This window comes from Moschus berezovskii, chromosome 2, assembly GCF_049115385.1.
Source record: "Moschus berezovskii isolate FMDL1 chromosome 2, NW_MosBer_1.0, whole genome shotgun sequence".
NCBI lineage: Eukaryota > Metazoa > Chordata > Mammalia > Artiodactyla > Moschidae > Moschus > Moschus berezovskii.
In genome coordinates, this window is record NC_142461.1 from 65,423,552 (window position 1) to 65,448,378 (window position 24,827).

Here is a 24,827-nt window from a genome sequence, read left to right on the forward strand (position 1 = left end):
GACACGACTGAGCGACTGAACTGAACTGAATACACTGCACAGTTTAAAAAGCTGACTTGGTCTGTAAGATTATTATGACAAGAAACCATTTCCTGCGTTCTTCTCTATGCTCGACCCCCCCACCCCCTCATTTGAGGCAACTTGTTTCAACATTTTAGCTACAGCTTTTGTATTTACGTTAGTATCACTGTGTAACACTCCAATTTTTTAGTTTTTATTTTAGACATTATCTAACTTTCTACTTGATAAATGAGAATACAGCCACCTCTCACCTCCTCATCTTGCAGTACCCCCATCCCCCAACACATATTTTCCAATACATACTGAACAAATAATTTGGACTACTTCCCTTATCTTTCACATGTGTAGTAAGTTTATTATATACATCATATCCCTGTCTTGTCACTTCTGATCACAAGGGATTTGTTTAAAAGAGGACATTTGATCCAAGGTTTTGCTTCCTCTGAGTCTGTAATTTAGAGTGAGGAGTCTAATGACTCTGGGGTGCTGAGCTGGTTACATAAAATACAAACCCAGAAGTTGCTGGTAGGCACATCCCTTCAAAAGAACTGAGGGACAGAATAGTGGCAGCTTCACAATTTCTATTTAGTTGAAATTCTGGAGTCACCATCATATCTAAACAAAGAGTGTTGTGTGTGGTGCTAATGTTACAGGAACTTGGCTTGAAGATGCTACTAAGTACACTTTTCATTTAGAATGTATTTCATTGTAGCTTGAGAGATTAAGCTGATTCCAGTACAAACCGGTTTACACTGAGAAAGGAAAATTCACAAAAAAAGAAATGGACATGAAAAGCAGTTCTGATGATTTTTAAAATTCTTTCTAGAAGTCTGACTACATTCTTGTCCTGGGGTTTTGTGATACACCTCTACAGCTGTATGAAAAATTTTGTATTTATAATAAAGCCAGGGGTAAGCAGTGACAGACTACTTTCTTGGGCTCCAAAATTACTGCAGCCATAAAATTAAAAGACACTTGCTCCTTGGAAGGAAATCTATGACAAATCCTAGATGGTGTATTCAAAAGCAGAGACATCAATTTGCTGATAAAGGTCCACATAGTCAAAGCTATGGTTTTTCCAGTAGTCATGTATGGATATGAGAGTTGAATCATAAAGAAGGCTGCTACACAATTTCTATTTAGTAGAGATTCTGGAGTCACCAAAGAATTGATGCTTTCAAATTATGGTGCTGGAGATGACTTTTGAGAGTCCCTTGAACTGTACGGCGATCAAACCAGTCAATCCTAAAGGAAATCAACCATGAATATTCATCGAAAGGACTGATGCTGAAGCTCCAGTACTTTGCCCACCTGATGCAAACAGCCAATTCACTGGAAAGGACCCTGATGCTGGGAACAATTAAAGAGGAGAAGGGGGTGACAGAGGATGAGATGGTTAGATAGTATCACTGACTCGATGGACATGAATCTGAGCAGACCCTAGGACACAGTGAAGGACAGGGAGTGCTGCAGTCCATAGGCTCACAGTGTGCTGTAGGCCACGGGGTTACTAAGACTCAGAGACAACTTAACAACTGAACAACAACAAAAATTTCACAAGTGCCCTGTTATTTGCAATCAACAAGTTCTTAAAAACCAGAACCAAAACCAGGTATCATGATATCCTTGTTCAATCTTGACTGTGATCTTCAAATCAACTTTGAGGTTGCTGCAAAGCACCGAAATCCCATAACTGGTCTCTTTCTCTCAGGCTTCAGGTTCCTACCTTTCCCAGGTCAGAGACAGTTAAATGATAAGGGTACTGACTCAAAGTTCTTAAAGAAAAATGCAGTTAAACAGAACAAACAACAGAAACGAGAATCTGAAAGCAGTATTTACTATATAATGAGCAATAAAAATGATGTACCCACAATTTATCAAAAATTGTCCTTATGATTCACAAGCAGAAAGCTTATGAGTGCTGAAGCTAAAGGACAGGGCAGCGGGGCAGGGGGTTTTCATCATTATGGGCACATACAGTATTTTCTTTACTTTTGCTCAGCATGCTCACAATGAAGAGTCTCAAATAAATATTTTAAACAGAAAGTAGACAAATAGAATGTAAGTAAACAATTCTAAATGAAAAAAGAAATCAACAAAAAAGCAAACAAACTATACCTCTGTCTACATTTTGCTGTTTAGAGGGGTTATTTTGATAGAATCTAGAGTCTTTGTAAAAACAAGTATCTAGAAGACAGGGAAGAAATAAAAATTAACTTCCCAGCAATTTAGAAGATTCAGCAAACAACATGTGATACTTGACAAATTAAATGATTCATTTTATTGCTTTATTTATACTAAGAAAATAAGTAAGTATTCTTGAAGCTAGGATCACTGAGAAGGCTGTTGAACTCACAGGGGTTCCTGGCGCAACTCGGGACACGATCACAGGCATCTTCTGGTCACATCCTCCCTTCACATTAGAGCAAATCAAGCATTAGTCATACATTACAGATATAGAAACACCTTATTTAAAAAGATGAGTGCAAAACAAATTCTAAGTTACCTTTACATTGAATCCAAACCTCCCATTTTCATCAGGTTTCATTCTGATTAGAACGAGATTATCATGTGGAATACCACCATTAGGCTTAAAAAGACAAAAACAGATGACTCATCATTCTCTTCATTTTTAGGCTACTTACTTTCAGATATACAGGAAGCATGCTTTGTGTATGCTGATATTATCTAAAGTGTATAAAGAATCATAATTCAAATTTCTCTCTTGCCTTACCACTGTGTACTAGACTATAAGCGCCATAGTAACAGGGCCTTTATTAATTACCTAATTAGTTAACCACAGTGTCCCTAGATCCTGGCTCAAAGCTTTGCACAGAGCAAGTATTCGTAAGTTTTACATGAATTCATTATTCCCTCTGCTTTTTAGAAACAGCTTCATTGAGATACAATTCACATAGTATACTTCACCCATTCAGAGTATAATTCAGTAATTTCTACTACAGTGACAGAATTGTACCAACACCACTATTCAACTTTAGAACCTTTTCCTCATCCCCCAAAGAAACCCTGTGTCCATCATCAGTCACTACCCCTCTGCTTGCCCTCATCCCCCAAGTCTTATTCAACCCCTCATCTATTTTCTCTCCCTCCATATATACATACTTGACTATTCTGAACATTTCATGTACGTAGAATTACACAATATATGGTCATTTATAACAGGCTTCTCGGAGAAGGCAACGGCAAGCCACTCCAGTACTCTTGCCTAGAAAATCCCATGGATGGAGGAGCCTGGTAGGCTGCAGTCCATGCAGTCACTAAGAGTTGGACATGACTGAGCGACTTCACTTTCCCTTTTCACTTTCACACATTGGAGAAGGAAATGGCAACCCACTCCAGTGTTCTTGCCTGGAGAATCCCAGGGACGGGGGAGCCTGATGGGCTGCCGTCTATGGGGTCACACAGAGTCGGACACGACTGAAGTGACTTAGCAGCAGCAGCAGCAGCAGCATAACAGGCTTCTATCACTTAATGTTGTAGGCCTACTCTTTAAGGTAAGTATCTGGCTAATTCTTTCTTATCCTTCAAGACACAGGTCTGAGACGATCATTTCTGGGAAATCTTCCCTTAAATCCACAGCTGAATTAGTTGTATTTATATGTTTGTGAATTCCCTAAAATCACTTCTAATTACAGAACTCATCCTCCTCAACGCACCAGTAGCATTTAACACAGGTGATTACTCTCTCTGTGACCTTCTTCTTATCAGCTAGCTGGCTAGTTTTCTTTCCTACCATTTTGTCTGCATCTTCTCAGTTTCCTTTGCTTTCATCTCCCTCATGTTCATAGCTTGGAGGACTAAAATTTCAGAATCTCTTATTAAGGTAATCTGAACACTCTACACTTCGTGTCTCATGGTTTTAAACATTCTGTCTACATGCCATCAACTCTCAACATTATAACTTCAGCTTCAATTCATCCCTTCAATTCCAGAATCATATCTCTAAATGGATTCCTAGTAGACATATCATTGTGCCCCTATCGAGCTCCTGTTATTCCCCCCACACCTATTCTACCTGGAGCCTTTTACGTCCCAGCAAATGGCAAGTTCATCCTCCTAGTTGTTTAGGCCCAAAATCTTCCTATTATCCTTCATTCTCTCTTCCTAGTACTCTACAACCAGTCCATCAGAAGATTGTGTCAGCTCTACTCTAAAATTCCACCCAGAACACAGCCATGGTCTTATTTCTTCCACAGCCATGTTGGTCCAATCACCACTGCTTCTTGGGATGACACTCATGGCCAGTTTCTCTACTGCCACCCTGCTTTTGATTTATTCTCAACATAAAAGCCAGAGCGAAACCATTAAAACCTAAGTGACAGCACATTGCTTCTCTCCTCAGTTATGTCCATTTGATTCCAACCTCACTTAGAGATTGGACAAAACCTTTACAAGACCCGGCATTTAGGATCTGGCCCTTTCCTGTTCCTTCTAGTTTGCTTATTCTGCTCTGGCCACACTGATCCCCCGCGGTGTCCTCTGACAGTATCAGTCACACCCTGTCTTTGCACCTGCTGTTCTCTGGGCTTATCTGCTCTCCTGTCAGGTATCGATGTAGTTTATCACCAAACTCATCCCTGGCTCACATTACGTAAAACTATAACACTCCACTCTGGAAATTTCCTAGCTCTTTTCTGCCTTGTCTCTCTAGCATTTATCTAATAGGCTATAAATTTATTTACTTTGTTTACAGCTTGTCTCATCCTTATCCTTAGAATATAAATTCCTTGCAGGCAGAGTTTTTAAAATTTTACTCTGCTATATTCCCAGAGCCCATAACAATGCATGGCACAGAGCAGGTATTCAATAAGTAATTTTTGCTTGAATGAAAAAACAAACTAGACTGTAGATGATTTAACAGCAGGGATGATGTCTGATTTATCTCCGTATGCCCACTACCTACCTAAGTAGGTAAAGAAAGACCTCGGTTAACTATGAACCAATGAATGATACACAAGAATCACTACACAGGTAGCACTAAAGTTGTCATTCATTTTGAGTAAGGATTTTGATCTCTACAATGTGTCTGTCTGTGGTGGTGCAGTAAGTGTGGGAGAACTTTAAATGGCTGCCTCTGGCTTTTCACTTTTAGACAGTGGGGGAGTACTATGGGTAAAGAACAAGACGGTAAGTGAGCAATGGCCAGCAGGGCATTTGGCATCACTCACACCTGCTGTAGGGCCTCCTCTCCTTGTATCTCATTTTATTCCTTGATATCCCTTTAAGTTTCCTGAAATACACCCGTATTTCTGTCTGTCCTATACTTCTTCATAAACACAATGTATCCTTAAAATTTATTAACAATCTGACCTTTGATTCATCTACTTGAAAAAGCAATGAAAATTCACAAATCAAGGGATTCTAAAAATTTCCATTTTTGTTTGGTACAAAATACCAAAATATCTCATGGATATATTTTGAAGAACACAGCAATTACATATTCCAAAGACCTGCATTCAATTTCAAAAGGTCGATTAAAATGATAAAGTTTCTGTACTTAATTATATAATAAAATTAATGGTATTTAATAGGCTATTAGCATTTGTTCTGGAAATGTGTTTTGCAAGACTGAAACCAACAAATCTGTCAAAAATTAACTTCTAGAGCAATGAACGTTTTATAAATGATGATAAAAGAAAATTCCACAATTGGGTTATATGGTGGCACAATTTATGAGTAAACATATGATGAAAAAGATAAAATACTGTAATATAATTTACAGATAAAACAGGCCAGGGTACAAAAGAAATTTCATTTACAATTAAACATTTTCAAAGAAATGTGAGAATATCTGAAGAAGCTACTTACAGTAGATTTTTCAGGAGACGATGGAACATCAAATGTTTCATTAACATGGTCTTCCAGATCTTGTTGAGAATGTGAACAATGAATCTGGCTCCAACTATTTTTCTTTGATTGTTTGGGTGGTAAAGCTGGAGGCTGCCCATCTCCAGGAGTCTCTTGTGATCTAGTTAGGAAAAGAAGGGAAAAAAATTAAGTATTTTGGAAGCTGTCTTATAGAACTGTTATTTTAAAAGCTAGGGTCAAGCAACTCAGATATTTACTATGACTAGTAGGAGACAAGCTTTAAATACCATATTTATTTGCAAGTGCCACTGTTTAATGAAAACTTTCTTAACTTTGAAGTTTAAAGTAATAAATCTAATTTCTTAATTTATCAAATCTGTAAACAATTCGACAGATTGTTTATATAATAAATAATAAAACGCACTTTAAGGATATCCCTATGAAGAGATTTATTGATCAACCATAACAATGTACATACATTTCCAAAAACCCCTTTCTAAGGTCTTCAGTGGAGTTCTATGGGCAGGCAGAGAGATGAGAACTGACAGCCAAGCTGTTCACAGATACCAAGCTACAACATGGATACTCGGTGCCACTTTAGAAATCAAGGGATTGCCCATTTCATTTGGAAATAAAATGTTTATGGAAGTGATGAACACAATGGGTAAGAGTGCTGAGTTCACTGAGGAGACAAAACTGGAGAAGACAGTGTTGGAAAACCTGATTTTAGGTGAGGATGCAAAAACCCAATTAACGTTAGAAAGCAGACGCCTGAGGCAGAAGCAGCTGGAGCAGATGAGCTGAGTTTGACAGGGGAAACCTCAAGGTTAAAAATGCACCTTTTAGGAAGGAGCACAGTGTATGCAGTAAAAGGTGAGTTTTTCACAAAGGCCAGAAGGGGGAACCAGTGGTTCTACTTGGACCCCAGAAAGCCTGTGTCCATAGAAGTCCTGGACTTGAAGGGACCCAGAAGGGGAAAACTGACCATCAGTGGGGTTTTTATTTCTCTCAAGAGGTAGCAGGAGATCCTTTGGGAAAATAAAAGAATTTTTATCCCATTGCCTAAGGACATGTCAACCTCACGGCTGCTGCTGTGATAATTAGGACAGGCTACAGACAGATGCTAAAGGCACATCTACAAGGCCTGCAAGAAGCAGAACTGTACCCTCCACTCTTCCCTGGCTGACATCAGGACTGGCTATATCATGTGCTCTGGCCAATGAAATATGAATAGTCACTTCTGAAGGGAATATTTGTGTTTGTGTTTCTCTCTTCCCTCAGGCAGGAGACCAGCCATGTTCCAACAGGGGCTGCTATTAGTCTGAGCCTTAAATGACAATGACATGGAACAGAGCCACAGGTGATCCATGAGTATACGGAATGTAAGAGAGAAAGAACCCTTGTTGTACGTTACTGTGAGTGGGGAGAATCTGCTACCATGGCATAATTTGGCCCAAGATAACTGACACAGAGGTTACTGCCAGAGTGGTTCTTGGAGACATGCTGCTCTTGGTAGAGAAGCTGTGAACGACTTGCTGCTAGACACCTGGTAGATAATGGTAGTGATACTAAAACCTGCTTAGTGCCAAGGTAGTCAGCCAGGATTAACGGTGAATGATCTAACTTCTCCTAAGAGAAAATATAGCTCTTCTAATCAAGTATAAATTACGCTCACTAAATACGCAGATTAACAATAACAACCACTCAGCAGTCTGTATGGAAGTCTTCAGGGCTCAAAATGCTCTAAATTCTGGTAAGTCTATAAAGACTGCATCAAAGAGCATATCTTCCCATTTCAGCAAAAGCTTCTCTGAGGTCTACCCTGATGGCTAGAGACTCCAGGTCCCAGACATACTAGTTTTTATTCTGCTCATTTCAACTGCCAAGAACTCAAGCCTCTAAGATCCAATCAAGGGCTGGTGGTCCAAGAAAATGTCCTCACAGATTACAACAGAGATGTGTGCTTCCACCATGGCCTGCTGTAGGGGATTAGGACAGATAACTATAGGCAACCCTTGGCAGAACCTCAGATATGAAATTTCTAAAAAGCAGTTGATCAAAATACTCCAAAACTTCACGAAAACCAGAATTCACTAGATTTCACATGGATTAATCAATAGGTCTCATCTCTTCTTCAGGACTAAGTATAACCATGTAGGGAAGGTGAAGAGAAGCTTTTTTTTCAGTTTTGCATATGGCTGTCACACCTGGGAAGCATTTCATGTTAAAACTAAAGGTCTTGGAAAGACTATAGGGTTAAGATCAGGTGGGAATGGAGTCAGAACAACTTTCTTTATCCCTGGTTCAGTTAACTGTCTAAACATAGTGCCAAGACAAACAACAGGGACAAACACAAGCCTGATAGGCAGCACGGTGTCTAAGTGAGCCATACCTGGTGAGCAGGGGCATCATGGTGGCAGCACTCAGTAACAAGAGGGGATAGCACTGACACACTGACAACATGGGACATTCTGCTGACTGCTGAATCTGCATATCCAGGGTTAGAGACTAGGGGTATACAGTCCAAAAACTACAGATGTGATTTTTATTATGTGCTTTTGATTAGAACCTGGAGAAGGAAATGGCAACCCACTCCAGTCTTCTTGCCTAGTGAACTCCATGAACAGAGGAGCATGGCAGGCTACATACAGCCCATTGGGTAGCAAACAGTCGGACACGAACTAACACTTATTTTGATTAGAAATCATTGTCCAAGAACAGTGGCTGCAAATTCATGGCTTGTGGGCCAATTTTAGCTAACAGACATTTGGCCTGTTCACTGTAAAACTACTGAGTTGACTACATTTAAAAAATTACAAATCTGGATTTTCAGAATGAAAAACTTGGAAGCTCTGGAAAAAATGGACCAGCATTACAAGTTGTTAACAACTGAACAAAGCCAAGTGATAGCTGCTGCCTTTAGGTGACCATGGGCATTCCAGTCCATGTGAATCCCACCCAGACTCTGGTGGGTATCTGAATATACCTTCTCCTTTACTTATTCAGAGTCTGCAGGAAGACACAGGAAGGAAAGGAGTTTAAGTGTACTGGCTTGAGTCGGGATTTGAGTCGAACTGTAAAGAAAAGGTGAGGAGAACACAGTGCAGGCTGGGAGGACTAGGGAAGATCTCAGGAGGAAAAGACAATACAATTTTGGATTTCAGGATAGGACTATCTGTCTTCTTTCATTGTTTTATGTAACTTTTTTGTTAAAGTAACTTCACAGAGAGTGAGACAGGCTCTCCACAAGCCTGATGATTGCAGAGGATTATTACAGTTGGTCTGGGGAACTTTCACAAACTAATTATTTGCTCTCCCAGTAATCCTGGCAGCAATTACCCTTTCTGTTTTTTCAGCTTCAATAACCAAACATTCACTTTCTCTTCTTTCTTTCTACCTACCTCTCTTTCTACAGAGTATAAAAGTAATCAAGAATATAAACACAAACTCATAAAATTCTTATTCGGGGCAAAAGCTATCAATTACATTTTAAAAACATACCCATATTAACTCATCTTATTTTAAGAAATAACTTCCGTGTTCATCTACTACTTAAACAATTATTTAGGAAGATGACTTTTTAATGCAATAAATTTTATTTAACATAGTCAGTCCCAATATTCAGCACAAAAAAAGTTTACAGAGGACAGAAAGTGCATTAATAAAAGCCAGTCTTTACCAAAAGCAAACAGAAAACATATTATTGATTCAATAAACTGCAATAACTTATTTGGAGCACCTATTGATATAAGAGAAAAGAAGAGAAGAAAAGAATACTTTAGAAGAGTTCAATCTCCATCTGGTATCAGAGAAGTCAGTAGAGGTCACTGAGATCGGCAATCTTTCTTCTTTCTACATTAGTGCCCTCAGCAACTGTTTATTTAAAATTATAATACATTTGAAATAGTATCATGAAATAGGCTAGTTCTTTAAAAAGCTTCTATTTCTAGGCCAAAACAAAAACAAACAAAAACTACCAAGGAAAACAGAATGAAGAGACATCACATACTCTGGAAGGACAACCAGGCAGTGTAGTGGAACAAAACCCTACAAGCAATAACAACTGGCATCTGAAAGAAGGAACCTATAACTTAAAGGAAGACCAGCATCTACTATCAGGTAGTTTAGACAGGACTTGGGAAATAGGAACAAAGTAAGATGAGGGATCAGGGCTGTGGCTGAGGTCTTACAAGCAGAAGTAATCATCTGGCTTTAAGTATGGGAGCTGGGGAAAAAATTGGTCATACAGACAGTATAGAAAATATAATCCCAAAGAGATTATTGTAATTACTCATAAAACAGAAAAATGCACAGGATAAACCCTGAAAACTTTACAGTTTTTAAAATTTACATTAAAAAAATGCTGCCAAAAGTTTAACCATACCAATACACCTTTCATACATGTAAGTATAAAATTTATTCTACATTAAGAGTAGAAAACAAAAACCATACTCTGGGTAGACACTAATACAAACTTAACAGAAATGATGGCTCCTTTTTCATTAAAACTCTTATTTTCTAAGATACACACCAGGAGCTCTTGTCTCATTCAATTACAATCACTAGTGTCACCTGTCTTCATTAGGCATTTACCCCTGCCATATTTCTGTGAGACACAGATAAAATTCTGGTTCAAAATTCAGGCTTCCTGATATTTTGGCTAATTTATAGTAACATTTAGTATTTCGAAGTAAACACCATTTCAGACTGATTACTGACTTATGCTCAAGACAATTAAAGTGTTTAGAAACTCCCCAGTATATGATTGGTGGTGGTGGTGGTGGTGGTTCAGAGCTAAGTCATGCCTGACTCTTGTGACCCCATGAACTGTAGCCTGCCAGGCTCCTCTGTCCTTGGGATTCTCCGGGCAAGAATACTGGCGTGGGCTGCCATTTCCTTTTCCACAGGATATGATTAACAGAAGAATACACTTCAAAATGTCGTATTATTTTATCAGTAGGCATCTACTCCAGAACCAAGGTTCCAGACCTGAGATTTCTGGTTTCAACCAAACTCCAAGTCTCCAACCTTCACTTTCAAATGCAAGTCCTGGAGATTTTTTCCAGAGCTGGATGGCAGGTAACCATACTTCAGTGAAACAGCCTACACCTGCACTTAGTCCTGCTCTCACAGGTACAGCATCTCACATGGTGAATCCACTGAGGCCCCGTGGCTCAATACTCTTACATCAAACCCTCTTTGGTTCTTTTACTTCCTTGTCCTAGAGCAGTTGAGTATTCACAGGCTAGACTGGATCAAGACTGGCATGGAGCTGGGTTACACTGAGCCTGCAGGCAGAGTGATCAGTGCCAGCAGTTTAGAGAAGCAGAGGGAAAGCAAAGCTTTGAGGACTAGTCAAAAGGAACTGAAGAGGTAGGACAAAGACACAGTGACTCATTAGACAAGACTGGAACGGGGCAGTCTAGGAGAGAACAGCTCAGGGAACTAGATTTAACATTTGAGGATTATGAAATCTACAGTCTCTGGTGATTAGGAACTGAATGATGAAGTTGAGAATTTGGGGAATTCCTCATTGTGTTCAACGGGATAGCCATACTTCAGACATGCAGACAGATAAAGGGTTGATAATATACTTAAAAGCTGCTGGTATACAACCCCCCAAATAAATGAAAGATGTATTTGTATTTATTATAGTTAACACATACTAAGTACATTTTCCTCTGCTGAACTACTAATAAGCATCTCATTAAATGTTCACAGCAGTCCTATGAGGTAGATATGATCGTCCTGCTTTTACAAACAAGGAAATTAAGGCTTACAGAGATAAAACAACTCACCCAAGGCCACATAATTAGAAGTGGTGGAACCAAGTTTTAAACCCAGTCTGAATCCAGAGCTTGTGCTCTTAACACTAAGTTATAGTTGCACCTCAAAGAAAACAACTGCAAAAAGCAGGAGGAAAGTTAATTTATATCAGGGGTTTCTTAACCTGCAGCACGCGCACACGGTACATATATTTTATGGGCTTCCCTGGTGGCGCTAGTGGTAAAGAACCTGCCTGCCAGAGACAGGGGTTCAATCCCTGGGTTGGAAAGATCCCCTAGAGAAGGCCATGGCAACCCACTCCAGTATTCCTGTCTGGAGAACCCATGGACACAAGAGCCTGACAGTCTACAGTCCATGGAGCCACAAAGAGTTGGACATGACTAAACAACTTAGCATGCATGCAATCCTGTAGCAGTGGACTCTTTTTTCAAATGAAATGCTGCTCAGAAGCCAGTTTTTAAGACAGACAAAAACTAAGCAACCCTCCTATCTACTAGTATCTGAGGCTTCAACAGACTTTATCAGAGCAAATGCTGAACATGACTATTTTCTTTCATTCCACTTTGCTTGTAAATGGTAGTATCTTAAATTCTACCAGAAACTGTTTGTATTTAAAATGAACAGAATATAAGATCAGGGCTCTAACAACATCCGTATTTACTTTAATTGATAACATATTCCTAATGCAAAGGTTTCTGATATATCTGAAACCAATAACTTGCCTAAAATGATCCACAGTGCAGGCTAGATGGGAACAAGGACTTGAAACACATACTGTTCAAATTTTATCCACATAAAAAAATTTATGGACAAATTAACACCTGTCTTAGCTTTTGGATGTTAAGAAAAAAGGAGAGCCAGGAATGTGATTCTACAAAACTGTCAATAACTTGCTTATCTTAAACTCCGATATTTTGGAAAATGTTAAACGTGAAGAGCAAAAAATGAAAATATTATACTGAAATGCACTGTGCTGTTACAGGCATATTGTAACACAGAAGAGTTGTTAAAATCGTCAATCAAGCCAAGTGGGTAAAAAATTTCGTGACTAATTTCAGCCTAGTCAGTTTTAAATTTCTTCATGAATGCTTCAACAACAGCAGTGATTTGATTTGCTTACTCTGCAGTCAAAACAGTTCTCTATTGCAGCCTTTTAGCGATCTGTATCATAATAAAAATAAAATTTATCCATCTCCCATTCACATGCTCTGCCAATTATTTTTTAGAAATAATTGAACTTCCCTGTTACCTATCAGTACTGTGGTGTGAATTTATTTTTTAAAAATCTGTTAGGTATTTTAAAAATAATTTAGGAAAAAAAAAAGTAATTTAGGGCTAATGATTATCTTAGAAAAATAACAAACTAAAAATAGTCTGATTTTCTGTGGAACATTTAAAGAAAGGAAGGAAATGGTAGGATGTAGTTTCAATCACCCCTGCCTTTAAATGGTAACTTTATTCTAAGCAATAAAACAGCCTCCTATTTGTTTCCACAATAAACACACCTGTGAGTTAATAGCATTTTCTCCTGTGAAGCGGGCAAGCTCACCCAGTGACCCAAGTCAGGACTCACCTTAACTCCCATGGACTCATTCAGAAACCAGGCAGCTGGTAAGCGAGCTCAGTATCTATTCCCATGCTGAGATGCTCTGTGCTTAATCCAACATATTGCTGGAACTCTTTTTACATTTGACCAAGGTAAAACTAAAATCTATGAAGTCTAGGTTGAAAATATTTCCTCTAAATGGAAGAAAAATATCAACAAAGCCTTGTCCAGGATCCAAAGTTCTACAGACTGGCTCAGGTAAGAAAATCTGAGTTTTAGTTCTGTAATTTGGAACAAATGCTGTAAGTGTGGCCTTTTCTCTTCTATAAAGTGGTGTTATATATATTTTCTATTTTATTGAGTTCTCGAGTAGAATAGAGAGATAGTTTATGAAAAAAGCTGACTGTAAGCTACTAATGTTAGTTACTATTATTAGTTTACCATTATGCTTGTCTTTTCAGAACTCTCTCATTAAATTGGCCAAATTTCAAACGCAGTGTTATAGATTCAAAACTGAATACAAACACATAGGTTTCATAAAATGCACGTCCAAAGAGAAAGCCCAAAACATCTGAAATTCTTGTGGACTGGGCAGGGGAAGCAAACACTCTGCATGGTTCCAGCCTATGCCAAAACTTCTTTTCCATTTCACGTCAGGAAAAGAAAACAAAGGTATTCTGAAGAGGGTAAGTGATTTGGGGGATTTGTGAATCTATACAATTCACAAAAGGAAATACTCAACTGTATGTGTATGCAGATGTGTATGTGTCTCCACGAAAACGGCCCTTCAAAAACCAGACTGAGATCATGTGGTCAGGCCCCGGGAGTGACACTGATCTGTCTATAATGAGATGGGCTTTGTCACTCCTCTCTGTGGTCAGCTTTCATGTGCTGAAAGCACGTCATTCTAAAATTTAATCAGTTGACATTTCAATCACATCCTTAATTATTGTACACGTCTTAAAGTTTCAGAAGTAGAAAATACATGCTTATTATTTACAATCAAACAAAATGTTAGAGTTATAATTTTTAAAGTGATAAAACATTATAAATTTCCACCAATCTTAACTCTCGTCCATCCACAGTGCACACAGGGCACACTCCACGGTGTGCAGTGTGTATCTTTCTATTCCTCCATCCTTTATAAAGTACATACACAGTCAAAATCTTTTATGCAGATCCACATTAGCCAGACTAACCACCCAGTGGTCTTGACAGCTTGGTCGCCTTCCCTGCTGGCCACACACTGAGGACAGCAGTGGCTCCTCTGTACCAGACAAGCTTTCCTGGAGCACAACACTCCACCTGCTCTCCATCTTTCCACCATTTAGACGCACCCTTTCTTCAACCCTGATCACTTTCACTACATTTTAAACCTCTTTTTCCTTCTCAACAATTAATGAATCTTCTTAACTATTATCTTATAAAGTATATTTTTCCTAATTTGTACACTGTATTTTTACTTCCATATGAATTAACTGCATTATATGAACCAATAAATAAATCAGGAAACTGCCTATTAATATGAGATAAGCTATGGTTTTTCCAGTGGTCATGTATGGATGTGAGAGTTGGACTGTGAAGAAAGCTGATCGCCGAATTGATGCTTTTCAACTGTGATGCTGGAGAAGACTCTTGAGAGTCCCTCGGACTGCAAGGAGATCCAACCAGTCCATTCTAAAGGAGATCAATCCTGGGTGTTCATTGAAAGGACTGATGCTAAAGCTGAAACTCCAATACTTTGGCCACCTCATGTGACGAGTTGACTCACTGGAAAAGACTCTGATGCTGGGAAGGATTGGGGGCGGGAGGAGAAGGGGACAACAGAGAATGAGATGGCTGGATGGCATCACCGACTCGATGGACATGAGTTTGAGTGACCTCCAGGAGTTGGTGATGGACAGTGAGGCCTGGTGTGCTGTGATTCATGGGTCACAGAGAGTCGGACACGACTGAGTGAGTGAACTGAACTGAACTGAAGCATGTTGGCATTAAACTGACATACTGAGTTATGAAGTTTAATTTACGCAGTTTGTAATGAGACAGAAATGAATTTTAGAAATGGTACATGCATGATTTCTACAACTTATCGTCAGTGTGATCTTTTCCCTTGCTACTTAATTTCCCCCATTACTGCCTATTTATCCTTATGGCTCCCTTCTTGAAAAATATTAAGAAAATTCTACCTTTCATCACCTTACTGCTAGACCACAGTGAATACATTAAACTACAGAAATATGTAACGGTACGAACTAAAGTTCAAGAATATATGGAGTCAAAAAAAATAATAACAGTGATTTTGTGAAGTGAGGGGCCACCAAGACCTTCAGGAACATATAAGCACATTTATAAATATATGAATTTTTAAAAAATTGTACAAATAAAATCTTGTATCAAATACCACAATTTCCCAGATTATTTCAAATGAAACAATTTGGGGCATTATTCAAGAAGGAAGCTAAATGAGAAAAAGCCTTACGGTGATGATTCCAAAACAATGCTATTAGCTTGTGTGGAAGATGGAGAGTGATGATTCCCGAAGGCCTCGCTTGGGGAAGTGTGGACCACGTGGCCCACCAGATGACCAACCGAAGATGGCCGCAACCGGGTTCCCTCCTGGGTGAATGCAGAATTTCGACTATGAGAAGAGGAAGAGAAACTGAGTGAAAATGTGCTTTACCTCAGTATTTTCAAGTTTCTTAATTATATGATTGCATTAGAAAGTGGGTGTGTGTTTTTAAGACTAACCACATTTTATTAAGCTGAGTCCCTGACAAAGACACTATGAGGTAAACAGAAAGAACACAGAATAGGAAGTCAAAGATCTGAGCTATAGTTAGCAATCTGCCATGGGGATTTTATCTATTTCAATCATCTATTATCTCTACCAACCTTAATGTTTCTAGGTTTTAGTCACTACAGATTTGCATCTTAAGCAGCATTTACAAAATAAAAGGAATAAATAATTCAGAAATATCTTTTGATATTGGTTGAACTCTTTTTAAATCCTTTAATAAATTCTTTCATTTATAAATGGGGCTTTCTATAATTTCTAAGAATAGAGATACTGAACACAATATTTCCATCCTCATAAGAGATGTAGTCACTTTAAAATTTAGGAAAAAAAAATTTTTTTTCAGATCATACCTAAAATTGTTTTATTACCAGAAGGTTTGACCAGAGTTAGTGACAATTAATTAATTCAATTGTCTGGTTTAAATTTCTTGTGTTTTCTACAATTTTCTATAATTGTTTAGAGGGATACTGGTAACAAGAAAGGCTGGCTAGAAAAGAGACCAGGCTTGGGATCTTCTTCAAGCAAGTTGATTAGCCTTTGAATTTACATGCAGTCTAAGAAAGATAACTTAGAAAGATACTAAGAAAGTTTTGAGTCTATTTTGTTTCTAGTCGTAAGGAAGACAACATGCTATGAACCAAACTGTTATGACCATACTTTACATCCAATACAATAGAAATTTACTCTTAAACTGATGCTCATCAGCAAAACAACTTTTAGGATTTAGTGCACATTTATTGAACATTAATGCGCACAAAATATGTCCAAAGGAACTTCCTTAAATATAATATTCCATACCAAACTTCAAATATTTTTGGGGTTAACAAGAACGGTCAACATTCAACTGACACTCATTTTGTTATCATTATCTTAATCACATACATATAATACAACACATCTGTTAACTTTATAAAATTAAGATAACATCTTTGGCCACAAGTATTATTATTACTCCCTACACTCAAGCATCCAGCTTTTGTGAGAAATGCTAGGATGAAACATAGTCACAGTAACCGCTGAATATCTGTGCTCCTCAGCAGAGCTATGGCTGCACCTGTGGGAACTGAGGCTGGAGATCACTGTTTCCTAGAACACAGACAGTCGCAACCTGGGAGCAGGGTAGGAGCTTAAGTAAGAAAATCACAGCACCTAGCATATTCAAGTAATACGTGGTCCCCTAGAAACTGTGTTGGAGACACATGGAAAAGGATTATGTAATCAACAACCATACCCCCAGATTTTAAATCTACTAAGAGATACTCATTTATTGGTCAGTAACCTGACGATGAAAGTCAGTTTTGTAGTTAAGTGAGCATTTTTATTTTCTGCTCTGCTTACACAGGGAGTTCCAAGATAAGAGAAAATAATGCCCTGGAGCAATGACAATCACGCCTGAATGAACGATTTAAATTTTACATATTATGATGTTCAGCCCCTGGAAACATACAGCCAAAAATTTAGAACCTAGCAAAATGTATCCCTGATGTACTTACTGGTTAGGTGTTCCTGGTGGAGATCGTGATGGAAGGCTCTGTGTTTCTAACCTGTCATCAGATAGTGAATTTCTGCTGACTACTTCCCAATCCATTAATTTCCGTGCCAAGGGTTTACTTGGGGATCTGGAGTAACAATTTAAATAATATGTAAAAATGTTTATTTTTAAACCCCAAACTATGTACCAAACTTTAGAAATCATCTTAATAGATCACAGTCTAGATAAGTAAACATAATGCTTTTACTTGTAAGAAATCAATACATTTGGAGGCTATTTATCAAACAATTCCTTAAGACAGTAAACCTGCTTTATATGAAGAAAGAAGGCTAAGAAAAAGGAAAGAGAATAAGGAAGAGGAGAAAAAAGAAACAAAGCAAGGATGGTAAAGAAAAAAACAATGGAACAGCTGGTTAGCAAGTTTTCCGAGATACTATCAGTATTACAGGCACTGTCTGTCTCCTTTCCACAGTGTCTGTGACTCTTGGGAAGTTTTAATTCCTAACATATCATTTCCTGGATGTCCTTAAATTGAAACCCTTATTCTCTGCCTCAATGAGGACAGGACAATAACGCTGTGTATATTTTATTTAAATTTTCCCCTTTTAAATACAGTAGGCCAGTGGATTTTTTTTCTTCTTTAGGAAACATTTACAAAGTTGACTATTTTGTCTCACGGTGGGGCATAGCATATGTTTTCTTAACTTTATATGGTCAGTTACTATAGTGATAAAGAGACTAAGTGATCTTTGCAGAGAACAAAAACCCTCAGAATTTTAGGTAAATTAACAATTGAAGTCATTTGTTATACAAATTCAAAAAGTGGCCAAAGTTTATGAAACATCCATGATATCTATTTAAATGCCTAGCTTTTTGACATGCAGATTATTATAATGAATTAAGTAAATTACAGAAAGACACATACTATATCATCTTCTAAACTCAGGTAGTTTTATATTTCAGTAATAAATTCACTGAAGCACACAGACCAGATTTAAAAAGCATGATAATACTGACCAAGAGTACCCAAGAAAATTTACATACATAGTAGAAAACATTAAAATAATGAGTGAGGACCATCAAACCTAGCTTTGACTTTCCCTGAGACAAACCACTAAATATATCTAAATACCTAAATTTACTTGTAAAATATATGCTTCTAAGGTCCTTCCCTACCTTCTGATTACCTATGAGTATGTAAATTTTCAGTGCAATGTTTCAGTTTATTAATTTTACTAAATCAGAAATAACTTGACTTCTGAATTCAAACCACACAAATGCTCTATCATTTCATGTACTCACAGCCAAAATATTTTTACATTGGCCAATGACATTGCTTTTTTTCTTTTATTAAAATATAGTTGACATCTCCTTAAGAACACTGAAAGTTTTCTAAAAGAGAAGTAATGTTATAAAAAAAAAAATCATTGACTCAGATTTCACTTTTCATAAATGAATTTGAAGTAATTTAAACATAAACACTTCCCATTATCATGAGTTTAAATTACAGGATTTTCAGATTTGAAAATAACTCGGTATACTATTTAGCCTGCCTCATCATTCACAAAAAAGTATATAATCTCAGGTATTAGATATTTTTAAACTGAAATAAAGATTATTATAATAAAGTTTTTACAGCTTTTCTACTAATGCTAATTATTAATGTAATAAATAGATTACTCACATATTAGATTATTAAATGTAAACTGTTTAAGTGAGTTCACTAACCACAGTCAGAGATCACCTATTTTCATTTTCTAAAAGAGGGAAAGAGTTATTTGAAGGAGGAAAAAAAAATCTAGTTATACTCACCTAATGTAAAGCATCAGAACACTTTACTGTTGTTAATAAACTAAACATGGATGGAAATGCTTTGCATTTATAACTAAATTTCAAGGTATTTTATTTTATTAACAGTTTTAACCTCAGAGACCCACCCACTCAAGCTTGCTGTCTATGTTTCCTGTTCAGTGTGGAAATTTCAGAGAAAAAAATACCACACTTCATCAGTGTTTGCAATGTGGTAAATTTATTTTCTGACCATGGCACCTTATTTTTCTGTTGCATGGGAACATTTTTTTGTTTTTTTCTTAGATATTATATGACAATTGAAAACATCTGGAAGCAACTCAAAGAACTGATGTATCAGAAAAATAAAATAAATTAATATTTATTATTGCTGAAAAAGCAACCTTACTAAAAAGTTTAAGGAGAAACCTTTTCTATCTATTTATACTGCCAACTGAAATCCCAAAGTGTGAGCAAGGATTCTCAGTTCTAGAATTCTCTAATACGCTAACAGAATAAATAATTGCTAAAAACCTCCAGGGTATTGTGATAGATATGCATCAGATTACCACAATCCCAGAAAAGCTTTGTCTTTCAGAGCTAGTAGGATCATTAAAACAGTACTAATAAAAACCCCATCCTAGTGATGACTTATTATTTCAAAGAGGATTCATACAATTCCAGCACAACAAAAGAAACATGACACTTCTTTGGGGCCCATCATATTGGAATTTTAGCTCTATCAGTCACTGAATAATACGTATTTGTTTTATAAGATAACCAGTTAAAACAATTTCACACTTTAATTATGTATATATAAAACAAAGAACTATCTGAAGTGACGTAAGTCAGATAGAGAAAGGCAAGTATCATACAATACCCCTTAGCACATGGAATCTCTAAAAAATGATACAAATGAACTCATTTACAAAACAGAAACAGACTCAGAGAACAAACATGATTATCAATGGGGAAAGCTGAGGGGCAGGGATAGATTGGCAGTTTGGGACTGACATGTACACACTACTATATTTAAAATAGATAACCAACAAAGGCTTACTATATAGCACAAGGAGTTCTGTTTAATATTTTGTAATAACTGAAATGGAAAAAGAATTAATCCTTGTATATGCGTAACTGAATCACTTTGCTGTCCACCTGAAACTAACACAATATTGTTAATCAACTATACTCCAAAATAAAATAATTTTTTTTAATTTAAATAAAATTGAAAAAATAAAACGTATTGGGAACCACTCTGGGAAAAAAAGAACTAAGATGCAGATGTAACTATCTGCACATTTCTCAAATCTGATATGCTCAAAATATTAAAGCATTAACACATACAAATAAAGGAAGTCACCTGCATGTGATATTAACATATAATACATCTATGATTTGGTATTCATATTAGAATATCATATTACAATAGAACCAGTTATGAAATCATGTTCACTGTTTTATAAATATCAAGCAGCAAAATAGTTAAGCGTCTTGTTAGGAAAAGAATAAAAAAGTATAAGTATTTTGGTATGCTGTAGTTTTAACAGAGAAGAATCAGGAAAATATTTATTTTGATTTTAACAAGTCTGAAAGGAGTGTTGCAAAAAAGTTACAGTACTAAAAATTAGAACAAACACATACATTATAAGTTAAAGCAAAATTGATAGGAAGTAAATTATTTCTTTCTCAAGAGCAATTTCAAGGAAAATTATTTCAAATTAACATTGTGCTGTTCATTTTACCTTTATACAGGTCCTTAGCATTTTCTAAGTGGAAACAAGGGTATCTACGACTGTAGAAAGGAGGAATTTATATAATTTCAGTAGGCATATCTATTAGGGTAGACAACTCAAGTGTTCTTACTTTCTTTTTTTCTTCTTTCTGAATAACCAAAACACTAACATGACACTAAGATTTATATTTAATAGAGAAATAGACAATATTTCCATCAACAAATCTAAGAATAAAGCCAAAATAAATCAATTTAAAAACTTCTTTGAACAAATGCCAAAATGAATTATATCATTCCAATTCAAGTTGAACTTCTCACGGCAAAATGCTATAGCCCTGACCAGCTAAATCTTTCCTGTATCAAGGCATTTTTCACCAACAATTTTCCAGTTGGGTAGATTATTCATAGACAAATCAGGACGAAGGTAAATCAGGAAAGAAGAAAAAAAAATTAAGTAAATTTTATTATTCGAACACACAAAAATCATGGTTTAATGATTTTTTGTTTGTTTCTAATGTCCTTACTCAAAGGCACTTGTAATATTATTTATTATTTATTTTTACAAGCATTCCAGGAATAGTGCTGGCACAGCCTCAGATTAAGTAATGACTCTCGACTCTGCAGGCAGATAAGTGGCAGAACAAAGGGAAGAATCTTAGAGTTAAAGCTACAGATTAGGATAAAAGGACTTAACTGTTTAAGATTTACTGACATAAATGACTGCAGATTTTTCAACACTGAAGAAAATTCCTATGACATGCTGACAGAAAAACAAGCAAGAAAAAGGATGAAACAATTTTTGAAACAAATACAGACATACATAGAAACATCTCAGTGAGCATATATATGGTAAAATTTTCAACAGTAAACATTATTTTGGGGTCAAATTTTTTCTTTACATTATCTGACATTGTTGGAACTTTTTAAAAAAATTGAACTATCATTTATATGAGTAGAAAAAAATAAAGCAATTTATACTTTTAGAGGAAAGAAAAAAGAAACAAAAACTTTTTACTCTAGGAACACAAAGCAGGGAGGTCTTTTGGATAAAGACTAAGAAGAAAATTAAAGTAAAAAACAAAATTGCCTAATTCTCATTTATTAAAACTCTCAGGCCTCCACTGGCAGCACACTCTCAGCACAGGAACTCTTTAAAGAGGTGGGGCTACTATGGTGAATAAGACGGAGGAACTGCCATCCTAGAGCTGGCATCCTAGTGCAGGAGACAGACAATAAATAGGATCATCGTTCACATCTGTGGCAGGGAAGGAAACAAACATTCACCTGTCTGATGCAGAACAGCAAAAACTACTGCGAAGAGGTTAAAAGTGTGGTTAGAACCTAGGATACCTGGTTAGAATCTTGTCTGCATCCCTCACTATCTACATAACAATCTCAGGTATGTTATTCAAACTTACTCAGTTCTCTCATTTGTGATAGATTTATTACAGTAATTCACTGAGTTTGGAAACTGTGAGTTAACATACAAAAACTGACTGGCACAGATAAGTACAAAATAAGTATTAGCCATTATGAGATTACCTGATCACCCTCTTTCCATTCACCCCCCATATAGCGATCCTAGCCCAGCAGCCAGGATAATCTTCCACCCTCCCCTATATTTTTATTTTGAACATTTCAAACATAAACAAAGTAGAAAAATTTTTTTTGATAATCCCCATGTACTCAGGACCCAGTTTTAGCAATCATCATCATGAGAATCTTGTTTTGCCTTTCCCACCAATTATTCTGAAGCAAATCCTAGAAACCATATGATATTTGGAAATATTTCAGTTTATCACTCCAAAGCATGAGAATGCTACCATATTTTTTAAAAATATAAGTCAGTTTACATCCCTCCCATGCTCTCAGTCCCCATGGCTCCTACTTACACTCCTTAGTCCTTACCATTCTCAGCACAGGGCCACAGAGACTCCAGCTGCCACCTGCCACTCTGACCATTTCCTTGACTATGGCCTTGCACACTCTGGCCCATTATGGGCTCCAGCTTCACGGCCTTCCCTGCCACAGTCCTTTACCTATTGTAGGTCTCTGTTGCACCAATTAGAGTTTAAACTTCATTAGACTCAAGATGTCTATCTTGTTCTTCACTGTATTTCCAGGGCCTGAAATAATGTTCAGCATGGTAGGTCTTCAATTTAATATTTGCTGCCACCAATCTGGTCATTCTCCCTTATCAGCTCTAATTATGTAATCATCTACTGGATAATACTGTTAGATTACTGCTCAGACATCTCAAACTAGACCTGTGCAGTTTAACTCTTCTATTACTATCCGTTTTCCCCTGTAACCCCTATCCAATTTGCATCACTCCAATCTGGTAGTCTTTTCCAGATACTCCTATCTCTCACATACCCCCACCAACTGTTCAAGGATTTGTGCTAGCTCTACCCACAAAGTAAATTCCTCAAATTTGTTCCCAATTAACCATTTCATTGCCAGTGTTTTAGTTCAGGCCTTACCTATTTTCATTTGGATTACTGCCTAATTGGTCTCTGGGTATCTAGTCTTTACTTCTAATTCATTTTCTGTTCTTACTCATAAAACTGTTTTCTAAACCACAAATCTGATCATGTCATCTCACTTTTAAAAACCAAACTGGTTATTTATAGATCTTAAAAAATGAAGATAACAAAATAGTACCCAAATAAAAAGCAACTTCTTAACAATATGATTTAAAGAAAGATGGAAATGGACTGGATAATACATAAAATGAGTTATTATGTTTTTCAAAAGTGTTAACAAAAGGGGAAAAAAAAAACTTCCAACAAAATGTAGCATTTTTTTTCTCAACATAATTTATCGTTTAACTAAAGATAAGACCATGTGGTAACTCTGTGATCATATGTGGGAAAAGAGTTTTTAGTAATTCTAATCTTACTTTGAAAACAACTCAAGACACTGAATTAGATGTTACTTACCTTGCAAACACTCTATCTTTATTTGCCTTTTCTTTGCCATACTGAACTGACTGAACTTCAGTTCTTCCACTGAAATACATAAATATGTACAATAAGAAAACCTTAAAGAGAACTATAAGATAAAATGACAACACACAACATGATGAGATTACAATCACATGAGACGATATTTCTAGTGGAAAAAACAGAGCAGAGGGTAAAAAGAATGGACTATATTCCACTTCAACCTGGATGGATGAAACTCAATTCCAGTTCTTCCATTAATGAACAAGGACTTGTTCCAAAGACACTGTTTTCAGATACTCTTTCGTTTGGAAGTTAGAGTGAAAGAAGTAATTTTGTGTGAGAGGAAACCCCCTCTGCTATGCCCTGGAAAGGCACTCCCTCTAGACTCAGAAATAGGCTGCTCTGTCCCAGCTCATATAAGCCCTGCCCTCACTCCCCACGTCTGTGGTTTGGCTAGTGTCTTTACTACTACTACTTTGACTGAAGTGACTTAGCTCAGCACAGCAGAGCACAATCAAGGGCCTGATACATGCGGAGATCTTGAAGAACTAACTGCTTTTTCCCTGGGAATTTTTTCTTCCTAATCTACTGATAATGATCATAGATATATCCTCAAATCTCTTCATGTCCAGATATAGGCAACTCCAGATATTTTTATCAGAGAAGGAACAAAGGACAGAATGTGGTTGGGAGTTGGGTACTGTCCTGGAGCTGATCTGTCTCCAAGCACACCATTTATGTATGAGAAGTGAGATTCCTCTGTGGTACTCCAATAGTTCAGAGAAAATTTATTAATTAAAAACTTGGTTCTCAGAGAACCCGTTACCTGACACGTAACATACACCTGAGTGAATGAACATAAATGTCTAGAACACCAAATAAAA

At 36.9% G+C, this 24,827-nt stretch overlaps 1 protein-coding gene across 4 annotated transcripts in view; it reads right to left on the bottom strand.

The window, feature by feature from the left end:
• The window catches only part of PTPN4 (protein tyrosine phosphatase non-receptor type 4), a 201,382-nt gene that overhangs the window by 42,739 nt on the left and 133,816 nt on the right, over positions 1–24,827 (bottom strand). For all 4 annotated transcript variants that reach the window (XM_055398840.2, XM_055398841.2, XM_055398842.2 and 1 more), the window contains exons 13-18: positions 23,938–24,006; positions 17,474–17,599; positions 15,663–15,821; positions 5,851–6,010; positions 2,528–2,611; positions 2,378–2,434 (exon numbers count right to left, since the gene is read on the bottom strand). In XM_055398840.2, coding sequence (XP_055254815.2) covers positions 2,378–2,434; positions 2,528–2,611; positions 5,851–6,010; positions 15,663–15,821; positions 17,474–17,599; positions 23,938–24,006 — 655 coding nt within the window. The remainder of the gene's footprint in view (positions 1–2,377; positions 2,435–2,527; positions 2,612–5,850; positions 6,011–15,662; positions 15,822–17,473; positions 17,600–23,937; positions 24,007–24,827) is intronic.